This window comes from Danio rerio, chromosome 5 (assembly GCF_049306965.1).
Source record: "Danio rerio strain Tuebingen ecotype United States chromosome 5, GRCz12tu, whole genome shotgun sequence".
Taxonomy (NCBI): Eukaryota; Metazoa; Chordata; class Actinopteri; order Cypriniformes; family Danionidae; genus Danio; species Danio rerio.
This window is the reverse complement of record NC_133180.1, coordinates 69,654,728-69,672,279: the sequence shown is the minus strand read 5'-3', so window position 1 is coordinate 69,672,279 and position 17,552 is coordinate 69,654,728. Positions and strand designations below refer to the sequence as shown.

Below are 17,552 nucleotides of genomic sequence, written 5' to 3'. Positions count from 1 at the left end.
AATTCAAACTATCCAAACTATTATTCCATTCATCCATTCATATTTCGAGCCAAATCATCCACCCATTTACATATCCATCCATCCATCCATAAATTCAAACTATCCATCCATACTGTCCATCAATCCATCTATCCACCATCCATCTGTCAATCAAAACTATCCATCCAAACTATCCATGCTTCCATCCATCCATCCATCCATCCATCCATCCCTAAATTCAAACCATCCATCCATCCGTCTATTAAAATTATCCATCCATCCATCCATTTATCTATTAAACCAAACCATCCAGCCATCCATCCATCCACCCATCCATTCTTTTATCTTTTGACCCATACCATCCACCCATTTACATATATATCCATTAATTCAAACTATCCAAACTATTAATCCATTCATCCATTCATATTTCGAGCCAAATCATTTACCCATTTATATATCCATCCATCCATAAATTCAAACTATCCATCCATCCGTCTATTAAAATTATCTATACATCCATCCATTTATCTATTAAGCTAAACCATCCACCAAATTTACATACAGTATCTATGCATCCATCCACTCAAGATACATCCATTCCATAATTCATCTCATAATGTCATTTGTTAGGCCCTATGAACTATTTCTAAATTTTGTTTTCATTTCCAGAAAAACTAATAAATGAACAAAAACAACAAAGTGGAGTAAAAAAAACTGAACTATAGCATGGCATTCCCATGACTTTATATATTGACAATAATCATTTAATAATCAATTAAAAATTTTTTTTAATGCTTTATTATTTCATATTTAAAGATATTTTGTGCTGCTGGGCATCCGTGTGTGTAAAAAGCAACATTTATATATATATATATATATATATATATATATATATATATATATATATATATATATATATATATATATATATATATATATATATATAATATATATATATATATATATATATATATATATATATATATATATATATATATATATATGTATGTATATGTATATATATTCATATATATATGCTTTTTGGATTCACATGGATGCATATCACTAATGTGCTATTTAAAACAAATTGCCCCATTGACTTTAGACCAGCATTTAGTTGGACAATAGTGTGTTTTATTTCAATTGCCTCACAAAAGCAAGGCACCAACAATGCACTTTAACACACCTTGTTTTTTATACCAGCACAAATGGGTGCAAATGCATACTTGCGCAGGCTGAAACTAGCAAAAAACACTTGTGTCATGCCTGTCACCGCATTGCGCTGGGTGTATGATAGAGCTCCACTGTCTTTTGCCTTTGCATGGTAAAATACAAGCCTGTACAACTTAAATATATGAGTGAGTACATATAATCGACATAAAAAACAAAGATGTTAAAAAAAAGTACCTGCGCCCTGAAGGTCCTCCTTGTACCTGCAGCCAGGAGTCATCGACCGGTGGAGGCATGGCAGTGGAGACGGTGCTGGTGCTGATGTCCCCGATGATGTTCAGGGCCTCTTTTAGAGCGTGGTACATGCGCAGCATCTCCTCCCTGTGCTGAGCCTGCTCTGCAGACTCCTCCATCAGAGTGTTCTGGTCTCCACATGAGTACAGGTTAGCTAGCAGCTCAGCATGGATGAAGTCCTTAGTCTATAAGAGAAGAAAGAGAAAGAAAAAAGTGCTTTACTGTAGGGTTGAGAACCATCTATTTAGATCCTACAGGAAAAACTTACATATTTTTAATTTGACTGCTTTATGCAAGGAAGCCAAAGGGCCCTATCATACACCCAGCGCAATAAGGCATGTTTGATGCGATTTGTTGCTATATTCAGACCAAGGCAACCCTAATATTCCCGTTTTGGTCCACATTGTTTAAATAGCAAATCCATTTGCGCCACTTACTGGACTCATGGGTGATTTGTCCTCCTGTTGGGTTTTGGAGACGTCTGCATCACCATATTGGGCATAAAAATAGGACGTGTTTTTTTTATGAGTTTTTTTTTTGACCACACGTCGCTTTTATTGTTTATTTATTAATTTGCTAGAAATTAGAACTAGAGGTCTGCATTCCCACGGCTGTCCCACGGGCGCCGCAGGACCCGACCAGATTTCTGCGGCGCGGGAATAAATTTCCGAATAAATCGCGGGAGCGGTCGGTAGCGGGTTTATTTTGGGACGGGAGCGGGCTGTCTAGCAATATCGCGGATATTGCTATGCGAATGAGAGAGAGCGAGAGAGCTTTGCCTGTGTGTGTGCTTGGTGCTTGTGTGTGTGTGTATGTTAGTGCGCGCGCGCGCGCGCGAATGAGAGAGAGAGAGAGAGAGAGAGAGAGAGAGAGAGAGAGAGAGAGAGAGCTTTCCCAGATAGCAAAATACACTCGGGCCAGTTCCGGCTAGATTCTCGCCTGCCGGAGACTTACCACTCGGCCCAGCTCCAGCCGCCGGACTCGTGGACTCACGGCCCGATTCCGGCCCGAATCAGGTGCGGCGGCCGTAAGCGAGCCGACGCTGCCGCATCCACGCCGGAATCGGCCCGAGAGTAATGTGCGCTGCGCCGCAGAGCTGGCGCGACTCAGTATTTACATACCTTTATATAAAACCTTTTGGTATTACATTGGTACTTGATACATGGTATTACAAGCCTTTGAGTTGATATAACAGCAAACGCCTGTGTGTCTGCTTGGTGCTTGTGTGTGTGTTAGTGCGCGCGCGCGTATGAGAGAGAGAGAGAGCTTTGTCTGTGTGTGTGTGCACAGCTTGGCTGTCTGGACTGTATAGTTGGGTGATTTTCGGTTTTGTTCTCCCCCGCTCTTTAGCGGGATCGGGCGCGGCGGCCAGAAAACGGGGCGGGTCGGGCAGCGGGACAACAAATTGTTAATATAAGCGGAAGCGGTCGGGTTCGGGCTAAAATTTAGTCCCGCGCAGATTAGAACTGAATTTAGAAATAGTTTTAAAACAAATCTTTGCTCTTAACAAACTAAATTAAATATGTAGGCTAATGGATGTCTTCAGATTAGTGCGTACAACACTGTTTCCTTATCCACAAAAGTAAAGAAGTAAGAGAAAGTAAAGAGGCCAAATGGAGGAGGCCATTTATTCTCACTGCAGATGGTTTGTTTAACTGTTTTCTCACTAGTGAGTGTTCAGTTTTTCCACTTACAAAGTCGCCATGTAGCAAATGAGCCACGGAGCAACGCAACTGACTTTTAAAGGGAATGGGAGATGATTGGTTTAATGCACGTTATGCTCAAAACACACCCATAACTCATTAAGAGGATAAGCTCAACCCTGTTAGACCATGCGCCAGGGCGCAGAGCGTGTTTTTCCGTCTATAAAATACCAAAAGTGGATTCAGATGTGCCTTTAATGCTTAATGCGCTTTAGACTCTTTGCCTAGATCATTAAAATAGAGCCCAATGTGTTATTTTGGCCACAATTAATCATCTGAGATATATTTAAAAAAATTATTCCTATAATCCTAGGTTTTGATCAGTGACTTTTTCATTAAAATACCCAAAAATCACTAGAAAGTGTTATATATTTTGCTGACTTATGTACTTACATTATCCTAAATGTTTAAAAGAATGTTCAAATTTAGAGAAATAAGCAATTATGACTAGTAAAGCAGACTGACTGAAGTGTTCATGCTAATGACATCGCACACCGTTGAACTTTCAGTTTGGTTTTTTTAGAAAACAGGGAAACGCCGCTTTAATATGTTGGGTTTTATTACACTGAACAGAGAAGGATTATGACAGAACCCTAAAATGTATTTAGAAGGATAAAACAGCTGCTTCTTCACCATGTGACGACCGGAAGTTATATATAAGTGTTGAATACTTGAGGCGTTGAATAGAAGTCTTTGTTTGTTCCGAATATAGGGCCCTATAGTGGCGAAAATATATACTGTGCCTTTAAGACTTGATTTCAACTGAGAACACCATTAAATCAAGAAGCCACAGGATTGCTGAATCTGAAGGCTCGTACACACCGGGACGCTTTTCATTTGCATTTATCGTCAGCGTTTTTCGAAATGTTTTTCCATGTTCAAACCCAAATGATTTTCACAGGCGTCAAGCAGAAGAGTATGCAAAATCACTCCTTGACGTTAAATGGCGCTACACAACTTTAAGCTCCTGGCACCCGCTTGTAACACAGAAGAGGACAGAAGAAGAAAGCTGACACGTTTGTTGTTAAAGTTACTGGCGATTCGAACAAGCATGGATGGTTCAAGGAGCAGCTCCAGCTCTAGCGATGAAGAAATGGTTATTGTTCACCAGTGCAATAAGCAGCTCCATGTTCATATCGCCTCTGGGCATCTTCTTCAATGTGCGCTGCATATCATACAGTCTGACATTATGAGAGCTGAGATCTTACAGACATGGGGATCATGTTCCAACAGTCTGACAAGGATCTTTGGGGACTGGTGTCAAATTCTGCAATGAATGTTTAGCAATTGGAATTTATAAAAATTTTAAGGTTAACACTTCTTACATTGTTGATCATGAGGTGCATGATGGTCTTGGGCATGAGGTCCCGCACAGTCTTGTTGACAATGGCCATGTAGGAATCCACAAGGTTTCTGATGGTCTCCACCTGCCTCTCAAGCTGAGGATCCATGGAGTGCATGAAGCCATCTGAGCTGCTCTCGTCACTGGTGTCACTCTGCTGAGGGTACATATTGAAATTGACATATTACATGCATTAATAAAATTAAAGACACAATGGCTTCGTTTATATAAACCGAAATAATCCGTTCATAATTTGGGGCACTTTGATTGACAGGAAAATTGTTTGAATATTGTTGTGATTTTCTCAATCGGATTCAAAAATAGTAACTCTAGAACCAGTAGTAGCTAAAATCAATGTTATCAATAGCCAACACAATGTAAAAAGATGATTTGCTACAAGTAAAAAAGTCCAAGTTTTAAAAATACTACTACAAAATTTTCACAAGCCAACGTTTAAACTTTACTGTTTTTTTTCAGTTTGGGAATAATTAAATTGAGCTACTGATAATTAGTATTCATATACACAGAATTTTTCTAAAGGCTCATTGGAAATGCCTACTTTTGTGTGAAACCACAAAAAAACGTACTTCAACATATGTTTGACTAGGCTAAATGAATGCTATAGGGCAGTATGATGCTAACAAATTTAGTTCCTTTTCACATTAATGACATTTCAGAAACCCATTGTTGCAACCCAGGCTCATTATTGATATGTACCCCTGCATAAATTTCTGTACATCGTGAAATACATCCCAGGAGGTGTGTCTTTTGTGGTTTTTGTTTTCGCAAATCCATCAGAGGCCATTGTGTACACTTTTTCAGATCTCAAAATTCTCTCGCGAGTGCCATTGGTGCTGCTGTTCTCGCGTAAATTAACCAGAGGCAGCTGTCGATTGCCTGACTGACCGATTGACTGACTGACTGACCAATCCCCCCACCTTCCCAAAACCCAACTGACAGTGCGTTTAAAAGCAATCCGGAAAAAGAAAAGCCTAATTTTTTACCACACTTTTAGATATTTCCACATTCTCACCCTGATATTTAATTATTTATTTTTATTTGATGCCTTTTGTTTTTGTTTTATCTGATTTCTGGAACTATTCTTTGCCAGACTCGAACCCTGTCATCATGGTCAACTCCCCTCTGCATCTCAAGTCCACTGACGTACGTAGCAAGCCACTGGACAAACTGGTAACATTGGAAAAGCCATCCACATGAAGGTAAGCGGACAGCTGGTAGTGCGAAAAGAAATAGACGCTGGTGGCTGCATCATACCGCCCAGTAGAGGTCGTTTTAAAGATGAAATACAGCCATACGTAGCACTGGCTACATAACTTGCGCTCTCCAGAAATGTATACGGAAGTATGTTTTTACAATAAGCCTGTGTTGCATTATTGATGAATGAAGGATTAATTTTGTGTGGTTCTTTTTGCAACTACAAATAAACATAAAAAAATACACCTATTTTTCTGGCCAAATCTCACAAGGAAACGTAACTATTTTACGTACTGTCAGAAAAGTGACTAATTCGAACAAATTCACACAATTTGACAACATACAATTTTTAAAGGAAGATCCAACCGTCATTGCCGGATGAGCAAATCAGACAAACATGTATGTTTTCATAAAAACTCATATACATTAGCTGCTAAATGGAAAAGTTACGAATTGCAGTAAGAATACATTGATCTCTACGTATATGGACAACTTTTCTAACATGGTCAGTTTGCTCATGAGCTCACTTTTATATTTGTGATTTAGAGTTCTCTGGTTTGACTTTGATGAAGCACGGTTGCAAAAAAGAAAGCAATGTAAAATCAAGGTAAAACCATGTGATCGCAGTACACTTTTCTCTTCCGTTTGCTTTTTAAAACACTGTTGTTTTAGTTTAGGGTAGAGTTTGGATCAGTCGTTTGCTAGGCGATCTGTTTGTGTGTGTATGAGACATACAACAAAATGTACTATAACCAACATATTTCAAATTCGCAAAAATGTAGACAGCACCCTCTAGTGGATTTGTCATCTGAAACGTGCAACGAAAAGTACCCTGAGCAAAGTATTTTACAATTCACAAAAATGTAGGAAATTTAACAAAGCAAAGCTAATTGAACCCTATCACGAGTAATCCAATTACAACCACTAATATTTAGAAAATTAGTCCCAGTCATTGATCTCCTTTCTCATACGATAATTTCAAAACACACCAACATGTACTGATATAAAAAGAAACAATATGTTTGAATTCGACAGAAAACGTATTCAACTTACCTTCTCTTTGTCCTGCAGATGCAGCAAAAAAGCAGAATAAGTTAATCAAATTAGTAAGCGAGTTATGCAAATGAGCAAACCAATGTAGTTAGTTAGACTTGCATTTGTTATTGGTTATATGCAATGTTGGGGGTAATGCGTTACAAGTAATATGAGTAATGTAATCAGATTACTTTTTTAAGTAACTAGTAAAGTAACATTACTTTTCCATTCCAAGAAAACATTACCTTATTTTCTTTTCAGAAATGTAATGCCAGTTACTTTTTTAATCTATCAGTACGCAAAACTAACACATTACTTTTAATAAAAAAGTAGCACATTTAGTTCGTTTTTAAACAGAGTAATGCTAGATTGTTATGTAAAACGTTTAAAAGTAACTTTCCCCAACATTGCTTATATGCATGCAGCAGTCATCACAGCTCAGTAACGTGTACGGTAGGTACTGTCAGCTGATCATTGATGGCACTGACGTACAGTGATGCGCTCTGGGTAAACTCCAGCTCGTAAGAAGGATGCTTTCCAACTGTCCACCTCCTCCTGAGTGTCGCTAGCCAACTCCAACTGCCTGTAGTCTTTATATACGTTCCTGAAACAACATCCCAATAACATGGATAAGCATTGAAACATTCAAACAATTAAATAATAATGAGACGTTAAGGTAATTTCAGATCTGTATTACTGTAAGTTATTTGATAAACTTCTTTTAAAGCTTCTCCAATGTCTAAAATTCAATAAAACAAAGTATTTATCTTGACTTGTAATATTATTTAAAAAATATCACTGTTTATGAGCATAAGGGAATCTTAGTGACCCTAAATATTGAGTTTTAGTGTCCATCATTTATTGACTATCATGTTTGTTTGTTTGATTGGTTGATTTTTGAGAAAGAGAGAGCTGTGTAGTTGGTGTTACTCTCTAACCTTTGTTCAGTGTTGAAGAGAGCAAACACGTGCTTGCTGGACATGAAACTCTTCTCGATATCTCTGAGCTTCAGGTTGTCCAATGGCAGCATGTACTTCTTCTCTTTCTCCTGCAGGGGGCAATGAGCACAATTTACTACGAACAGGCCACAGCAAAACACTATCACAACAGGAAAGAGATGTTGAGCACACTACCTTGTAGGATACAGTACTTGAGAATGATTGTTGCTATATTCTGTATGTATACTATATATAGATAAACGTTTGAGGATTATTTAGCCACCTAGTGACCAAACAGACCATCTTACTTAGAAGACTGATCAAATCAGAGCCAAATTAGCACAGTGCAAGCATCAGATATAGTGCCATGCTAACTAGTGCACGGTAGATCTCCAAAGAAAAACTTCAGTCTCTCTAAACTATTGGAGAGGAAGAAATGTATAAAAGTATGGTAATTCATTAACCTACCATGCTATTAAAAGTTCTCAGAAGTAGTAAATCCTATTATTAATTCATCATTACTATTGACATATTTGCTGAAAACCTCAAAATAATAAGCATCTAATTAAAAATCATATCAGTCAAAACTTAATTTAAGAGTACCACAGGGCTTAATCTTCGGACCATTGCTTTTCACATTTTGTATACTGTTGTCACGATACTGGAATTTCCAACTTCAATATGATACCTTGAAAAATATCGATATTCGATATCATTTTCGATACTGTGGGAAACATATTTCACAACAATAAAAGTTTGCAAATTAAGTAAAAAAGGACATAAATAACAAAACAATAATGCTTTTATTAGGTATGTCAGCAGACCTTAAGTCCAAAAAGCAATAAATAATAATAAAAAGCTTAATTAGTGCAATCTCATCTTATTTTCATCTTAATAAAGTGTTACTATATCAGTCAAAAGTTAATTCCAGAGTACCACAGGGCTGGAGTATTCAGTCCATTGCTTTTCACATTTTATATGCTTCTTCTAGTGTTGTCACGATACAGAAATTTCCAACTTCCATACGATACCTTGAAAAATATTGATATTCGATATCATTTTCGATACTGTGGGAAACACATTCCGCAACATTAAAAGTACGCAAATGAAGTAAAAAGAGAAAAAAATACTCATAAAAGGTACGTCAGCAGTCCTTAAGTCCAAAAAGCAATTTTTTTTTTAAAAAAAGCTATAGCTTATTTTCTGAATAAAACAATACTGTACATATTCACAAAACTTACAGAACGCATCATTTATATTACATATTACATTTATTCCGCTAAACATTAATCCTTGTGATTGCATGAACGGTCAATCAATAGTGTGTGAACGCAAATGCAGACGACTGATTTAACTGTTCTGAACCCATCAGCTATTACACTAAAGGGTTAACAAGCACTTGTGATGTGAGTATTGATTCACACTGCAGTATCAGTCTTTCTGACTCACGCACTTAATGAGCAGCACACAAGCTGGAGATGGAAATCCTCTATGAACTGAATTAATTTGTGTTCTTAAGTATGCGTTTTTATCTTTTACCTAAAGCGGACAGAATAGAAAGATGATTTGTCATCTTGACGATGCTTTTTCTTCTTGAAAGTGAAAGCCAGTGATGAGAGATGACACAACGAAGCGTGTAGGAGGGTAAGAGGGAGTGAAGACGAAAACACTTGCATGTTAACAGTGTAAAGCATACACATTTCAGAAGAGTAACCTACTTACAAACCACACGAGGAATTTGTTTCAGAAGCCAAGACTAAATGATCCACACATCAGCTGTACTTATATTAACAATACAATACAAGAAATGTTTGCTGCTTGTTTAAACGACTTGTTTATAATGAGCTGAATCAACACACTTCTTTAGTTTTTTGGGGGATGACTTCACTGTTTTATGTTCAATCAACTTAAATTTGTTAAAACAACAAAGTTAACTTAAATTGTGTTGGGACACTGAGTGCACTGAAAAAAATGCTGGGTTCCACACAACTGATTTGTGGTGAAGGAATTAAGTTAGCTTAGTTTAATGAATTTACGTAGATTGAACCTAAAACAATTAAGTTGTCCCAAAAAAAAACAAGAAAATTAACCTCAAAACCTTCTTTTTATATAAGTATACATTGTTTTAAGTGTGATACTATATTTTACGATATCAACATATACACTCTAAACCCCAAAAAGTTAAGGTAACTCAAACCTTTTGAGGAAACCGACTGCAATAAACCATTTAAGTTCAAAACCTAATCCTAATCTGTGACGCAGTGGCGCAGTAGGTAGCGCTGTCGCCTATTCCACGATACTGGAATTTCCAACTTTGATATAATACCTTGAAAAATATCGATATTCAATATCATTTTCAATACTGTGGGGAACACATTTCACAACATTAAAAGAACACAAATGAAGTAAAATGGAAAAAAAATAACTAAACCATAATGATTAGGTACGTCAGCAATCCTTAAGTCCAAAAACCAATAAATAATAATAATAATTAAAAAAGCAAAATAAGTGCAATCTCATCTTAATTTCATCTAAATGTAGACATTATCTTTAAGATTTTTAGAGCTGAAACAATTGTCTTTCAAGAATTATGTTTGCTTGTTGCAACAGCTAACTAAAACTCACTTTTTTAAGTAGTCAACTTGTCGGTTTTAAGGCATTGCATTTACTCACTTTTTTAAGTGAAGGCAAAAAACATTGTGACAAAAAGTCAAGACGACAAATATTTCTATGCTGCTTTAACTTACTTTAACAAGTTAAGTAGGTTTAAACATTTTTTCTTTAAGTTATACAAAGTTTAACTTCATACTTTTAGTCAGCTTGATTGACGTAAGTTCAGATGACAGGAAAAGTTAAGTTGATTTAGCTAAAAATTAAAAGCAGCAAGAATTGTTTACGTTCATTCATTCATTTTCCTTCAGCTTAGTCCTTTATATCAAGGGTCGCCACAGTGGAATGAACCACCAACTATTCCAGCATATGCTTTAGACAGCGGATGCTCTTCCAGCCACAACCCAGTACTGGGAAACACCCATACACTCTAACATTCACACACACACACACACTGGGGAACCCACGCCAAAACTGGGAGAACATCCAAACTCCACACAGAAATGCCAACTGGCTCAGCGGGTGATTAAACCAGCGGTGATTGGCTGTAAAGGATTTTTATAAACAGCCACAGGTCAGCTTAGTACCTTATTTTTTTGAAGTCGCCACAATGGAATGAACCACCATCTATTCCACCATATATTTTTCACAGCGGATGCCCTTCCAGCCACAACCCAGTACTGGGAAACTCACATACTAAAATTCACACACATTCATACACTACAGTCAATTTTGTTTACCCAATTCACCAATAGCGCATGTCTTTGGACTGTGGGGGAAACCGCAGCACCCAGAGGAAACCCACGCCAGCACTGGGAGAACAAGCAAACTCCACACAGAAATACTAACTGGCCTAGCTGAGAATCGAACCAATGACCTTCTTGCTGTGATGTGACAGAGCTAACCACTGAGTCACCGTGCCATCCTTTTTTTTTTCAGGTTTACAGCAGAAACAATATTTTTGCAAATAGTAGCCACATTACTCTAAATACAGTTATTACTATAATCTTTTGTGTTTTTGCTAAATAATGAACTACCATTTTCAACATACCAAAATGCTTTCAACACAGCTGAACTTGTGTTGAACCCAGAAAATTCCTTAAGAACTTCAGAAATCCAAATAGATTTTCAAACTGAAGGCTTCAGAAGTGCTGACCAGGCACACAGTATCATCCTGTGACAATAAACGTTCAATCCAAACTGCCCGTTTTTGAGATTAATGTTCACAAAAAACAATGTAAGGGGAGCCCCTGATCTCAAGGATGGATCAAGTGCTGTGAAGATGATTTATATCTTCTTCTTTTTTTTACAGGTCACATCCATGTCAGCGTATGCACATATAATAAGAAACCCTGCAGCTTTTAAGAGGAACATTCCGCAGTGAACGTGAACTTCAACCTAGATGTGAATTAACTTCCGACACACCTAGTCATGAAAGGGACAGAACACCCTAAAATTTTTATTTCATCACCATTTATTCACTCTCAAGTGATTCCAAACCCCTACAAAGTAAAAAAAAAAAAAAAAAACTTAACTGGTCATGTTTTTAGTAATTGTAACTTATTAAACTCAAGTAATCATGTTCTAGCCTAATTTTATAAGTTACACAAGCTGTTTTAAGTCAAAGAGCTCATAAGGTTAATTAGATTCAGCTTACAAATATAAGGCAACCAGTGCTTTTTACAGTGTATTAGTTTCTTTCTTCTGTTTAAAAAAATCTGAGAAGCTGTAGCCATTGTCATCCATAACAGAAAAACTAATACTATGGAAGTCAAGGGTTACAGGTTTTTTAGCATTCTTCTAAATATCTTCTTTTTTGTGAAGAAACTGAAAAGTTTGAAACAAGTATTATTAACAAGTATAACTAACAATATTATTATTATTAGCAGTATTATTTATTATATGCATATATACATTTGTTTGAGTAAAAACTGGGGACTATGCATGTTGTATTTACATTTGTTTGAATAAAAACAGGGACTACAGATGTAAATTAGCTTTATAGCTTACTCTGGCACAACATGTCATGTTGTACATTGTCCCTGTATAAATAAAATAAATAAAACAAGATTAGATCTGTCCACATGTTGGGTTTTGGATACGTCTGCATCACTATATTATTGTTCATTTATTTGTTTGCTGGAAATTATAACTAAATTTAGAAATAGTATTGTTGTCCCGCGTTCATACCTCCTCTCTGTGCACGACATTGCCTTATCCAATTAAAATTTGTTCATTGAATACACTGGACAAAAGTGAGATTGGCAAAAGTAACTTAAGACGTGGACCCTGTATATGATCGCTGTAAGCAAGCATCTGCAGACTTAACACCTATGTTTTGGCTTTGTCCATCAATCACTTCCTTTTGGCTATCAATTTTCAAGTGTTTCTTTTCTGTGACAAAGATACACATCAAACTGTGCCCTCTTATTGCACTTTTTGGACTTTCCCTAAATATAGCAGGGTTACTGAACTGTACTGCAAACGCCCTTGCATTTTTGACACTGTTAGCAAGACGTTGTTTTCTGTTATTGTAGAATCAAAGTTTTCCCCCCGAGTTTTGACAGGGCTTTTTACAAGGGCTTTTTCTGAAACATGGGACCCATTTAGAATTTTCTTTTGTGAGCATGTCAGTATATCAACAAAGTCAATCTAAATCTTAGGGCCATTCAATTGCAATGCAAACATATTTTGGTACTTTATAAATGCCTGAGGATTCATTCATGTAATATTGGGTTATCAAAGTAAACGAGTATTCTGTACGGATGTTCATTCATTTATTTTCTTTTCGGCTTAGTCCCTTTAATAATCCCGGGTCCCCACAGCGGAATGAACCGCCAACTTATCCAGTTTTGTTTTTAAATTAATTTATTTTTTATTTATTTATTTATTATTATATTTTATTTATTTTAATTAATTAATTAATTTATTTATTTATTTGTTTTTATTTATTTATTTATTTTATTATTATCATTAGTATTTTTTTCTTCTTTTCTCTGTTAGATAAATGTAATTTCAACTTGTGTAGAGGGTAGGGGTGGGAATTGTATTTGTTACAATTTTTCTGTAAAATTACTTTCTTATATCTGTAAAAGTTTAACAAACAAAAAAAGAAATAGTTTTGAAACAAATCATTGCGCTTAACAAACAAAATTAAATATGTAGGCTAATAGATGCCTTCAGTGGAGTGAGTTTCCACCGCTTAGATCATTAAAATAGAATCCAAAGAGAGATTGTAGACAAAAACATTTTTTAAACAAATTTGTGCTACACAAATGGATTAACACTGTAAGTGAACCTGAAAAACTCCATGTTGTGACCCCTTTAAAGTGTGTGTGCAGGTATGCTTTAAAACATGAACATGTGTAACCGTTAGCGGAGCCAGTATAAAGAGCCCTTTATCCAGAAAGAGCAGAGGAAGTGAGCTTCAGAATAAATAGCAGCATGAAGAGAGGTACAGACCGCAGGACTACACATCTGGAGACATTACAATTCCACCTCCATGCCAAGAAACTCAGTCAGCACCGCCACCCACTTACACACACACACACACAAACACACACACACACACACACACACGCAGATGTCAAAAACAGATTTGAAAGCAAACGTTGAGTCTGACAGCTCTTCATCAATACCAGCTTTCTTCGTCTCATTCTTTTATGACCTCTGACCTCTCGCTTCCTGTATACCGAGAAAGGAAACATAAACTTAAGGCGGGGGGAAAACTAAAAAAGAAAAAAAAAACAGAACACTCCTCCTCTTTCTCTCTCTCTCCTGCTTTTCAACTCTTCCAGAGAAAAGTCCAAAACCTGCCACGTCGATTGTGAAAAAAGTTTTTGAAAGACGCTATAATAGTTGTACAGTGCAAATGCTGCATATCGCAACATTATGTATATCAGCTATCAAAGAGTTTCTGAGATCTGAGAGGGATTTATGAGGCGACAAGGGGTGAAAGGGCCAGGGAACCCAACGCTTCTTGCCACCCACATTTTTCATCTTCTCGTCCCACCATCAAACAGTTTTAATGGACCCCCGTCTCCTCCTCCTCCTCCCCCACTCATCCTTTGCTATTTGGCATCTCACAAACTCAGACGTCCAGCCGGACATAGAGACAGACGGAGAAAGGGATGGATGGAGGTTTTCGGAGGACAATCGGAACATCCAGGGGACAATTCTGAAGGGCAGTTGCTTAAACCTTGAGGTACTTTTTGGTTATGTATATATGTAATCTGGATCGACATCTGAATCAAAAATGTTTTTCAAAATGGTGCTAGGACAAGAACGGATGTTGTACAATAACTTTAGGAAAACTTTGATTAAATGTTTTGATACACATCAAATGTTGACGTGGTAGTATAATTTTGTATACAGTTGAAGTCAGAATTATTAGCCCCCCTATTTATTTTTCCCCCATTTTCTGGAGAGAAGTTTTTTTTAACACATTTCTAAACATAATAATTTTAATAACTCATTTTTAATAACTGATTTATTTTATCTTTGCCATGATGACAGTAATTAATTTTTTACTAGATATTTTTCAAGACACTAGGCTAATTAGATTAACTATAGGCAGGTTAGGGTAATTAGGTAAGTTTTTGTATAATGATGGTTTGTGCTGTAGTTTATCGGGAAAAATATTTTTTCTAAAGGGGCTAATAATATTGTCCTTATAATGGTGTTTAAAAATTAAAAACTGCTTTTATTTAAGCTGAAATAAAGCAAATAAGACTTTCTCCAGAAGTAAAAGTATTATCAGACATACTGTGAAAATTCCCTTGCTCTGTCTAACATCATTTGGAAAATATTTAAAAAAAAGAAAAAAATTCAAAGGGGGGCTAATAATTCTGACTTCAACTGTATATATACACACTACTGGTCAAAAGTTTGAGGACAGTGGGATTTTAAAAATGTTAAGAAAATAAGCTTCTCCCGCTCACCAAGGCTGCCTTTATTTCATCAAAACTACAGTACAAATTGTGAAATGTTATTGCACTATAAAACAACTGTTGAAAAGTAGTTTATAATTTGATTAAATCATTTATTCCAGTGATTTTATTGATGAATTCTCAGCTTCATTAGTCCAGTCTTTATAGTCACATGATCCTTCAGAAATCACTCTACTATTAATTATTATTGTTATTATTATCATTATTAATATTATCATTATTAATGTAATAGTAATAAAACCGATATTGACGGGAGTAGGCATGGGCCGGTATAAGATTCTGACGGTATGATAACCTTGGATAAAAATATCACAGTTTCACGGTATCATGGTATTGTGCTCACTGCTCTAAAACATTTTCTTTTTAAATTTCTCGGTAAAAAACAAAAACATTTTTTTTTCCTTTGAAAACAATATATTTTATTTTTTAAAGATTTATAATAGTTTGGAGCAGTAAACATGTCAGGCTAAATAATTCAAAAGATTATTTGACTTCTGCCGTCTTCAATTGTTTCAAAAACACAGATTTACACACAATATAAAATGGCAATCTTTGGATGTATTTTCTGCTGGAGATACTGTTGTCCTAAAAACAAACAAAAAATGTAAAAAAAAAAATCATACACATACCCCAGGAACTGTTTTACAGAAAATGTTGGCGGTTTTAAAACCTTGACTTTTCCAAACCGTGGTATACCTTGAAAACGGTTATCGTCCCATGCCTAGACTGAAATAATAATTTCATTTGAAACTACATACAATAAGTAAGTAATAAAATAAATAATAGATTTATAATAAATTGAGTAAATAAATATTTAACATTTTAAGACTTTTTTACGTTCAATAAATGCTTCCTTGATGAACAGAATAACTTTATTAATTTATTAAATAAAAGTAATCATTTTAAAAAAATGAAAAAAAAAAAAAATAATGACCTAAAACTTTGATCAGTAGTGTATATGTTAGAAACAGATTTAAAAGTTTGCCCATAAAGAAATCTGACATATGGTAGTATATGCAAATTACATATGACATACAAGTTCATGTTTGAAATTCATATATATAAATATGTGTAATAACACATATATACTGTATACACCATATAAACAACATACAGTTTTTACAGTATAAAATGGTATTTTACAAATATAATTTTAAACCAGTGGAATTCAAAATATGTACATATATGTTCAAATATATTAGCTATCATGTCATCCTTTTCTATATATATAAACATATATGTTCATCAATGGTCATATATTAGATTCATGCATGGGTAAAGTTAAGGAAAGCAATTAAGTAAATAAATTAATTATTGCATTAAGGCAAAAATAAGTAGTTTTAAATGTGATTTATGAATCTAAATATATAAATTTTAGATACATTTAGATTTAAAATAATAATAACAATAATGTTACACTTAAAAAAAGCTGTGCTTGCTTTAAATTTGACTCGAAATTGAATTAAAATGACATTAAATGAACTTAAAAGAGATTGTACGACTTAAACATATTAGTTAAAACAAGGTTAATGTATATTAATAACTTAAATAACCACAAAAGCATAAGTTACCATGACTTATTGGTCATATAATGTTTTGACAGTGTCTATATGTTTTATATAAAAGAAGAACATTTCTAAAATGTTTAAAGTGGATCCGCTTTTCTGAATAATAGTTTTATTAAAATTCAATAAATAACTAATACTCTTCATGAAATAAGTTATCAAGTAAAACTGATGTAATATTACCACAGTAAATGGCTTGTTGTATTACAGCGATCTACACACTCGATAGTTAAGACCAACGTAGTTTGTGCTCACTAACAAAAGCATTAAAAACACGCTTAATATGTGTGTTTAACAGAGTTTGATGGTATTCATGCACATTTATCTTTCTTAAAGGGATAGTTCACCCTAAAATAAAAATGTACTGACTATTTGCTCTCCCTTGAGTGGTTTCAAACATTTGGGAGTTTCCTTTTTCTGTCAAAAACAGAAAAGAAGATATTTTGAAGAAAGCTGAATATGTGTAACCATTGACTTCCATAGTATTTGTTTTTTTCTACTATGATTACAGATTTTCAGCTTTAAAATATCCTTTTTTGTGTTTGACAAAAAGGGGAAACTCGCAAATGTTTGAAACCACTCAAGGGAGAGCAAATAGTCAGTGAATTTTCATTTTTGGGTGAACTATCCCTGTAAGAAAGATAAATGTCCATTAATATCTTATTTTTAAGTATATTTAATATATACACTCATAAAGGTTGAAACAAGTCAAGAGTGAGTAAATGATAGTCGAATTGGAATGTTTGAGT

The 17,552-nt window shown here is 35.2% G+C and overlaps 1 protein-coding gene across 12 annotated transcripts in view; it reads right to left on the bottom strand.

Annotated features, from left to right (window-relative positions):
- dnm1b (dynamin 1b) overlaps positions 1–17,552 on the bottom strand; it is a 70,582-nt gene that overhangs the window by 10,457 nt on the left and 42,573 nt on the right. For 5 of the 12 annotated variants that reach the window (XR_002458734.3, XR_012405693.1, XR_661764.5 and 2 more), the window contains exons 16-20: positions 7,680–7,789; positions 7,234–7,345; positions 6,760–6,771; positions 4,475–4,648; positions 1,390–1,631 (exon numbers count right to left, since the gene is read on the bottom strand). Coding sequence is in view for 7 of the 12 variants with exons in the window: in XM_005165584.6 (XP_005165641.1) it covers positions 1,390–1,631; positions 4,475–4,648; positions 6,760–6,771; positions 7,234–7,345; positions 7,680–7,789 (650 nt within the window). In the remaining 5 variants the exon portion in view is untranslated. 12 annotated transcript variants of the gene reach the window in all.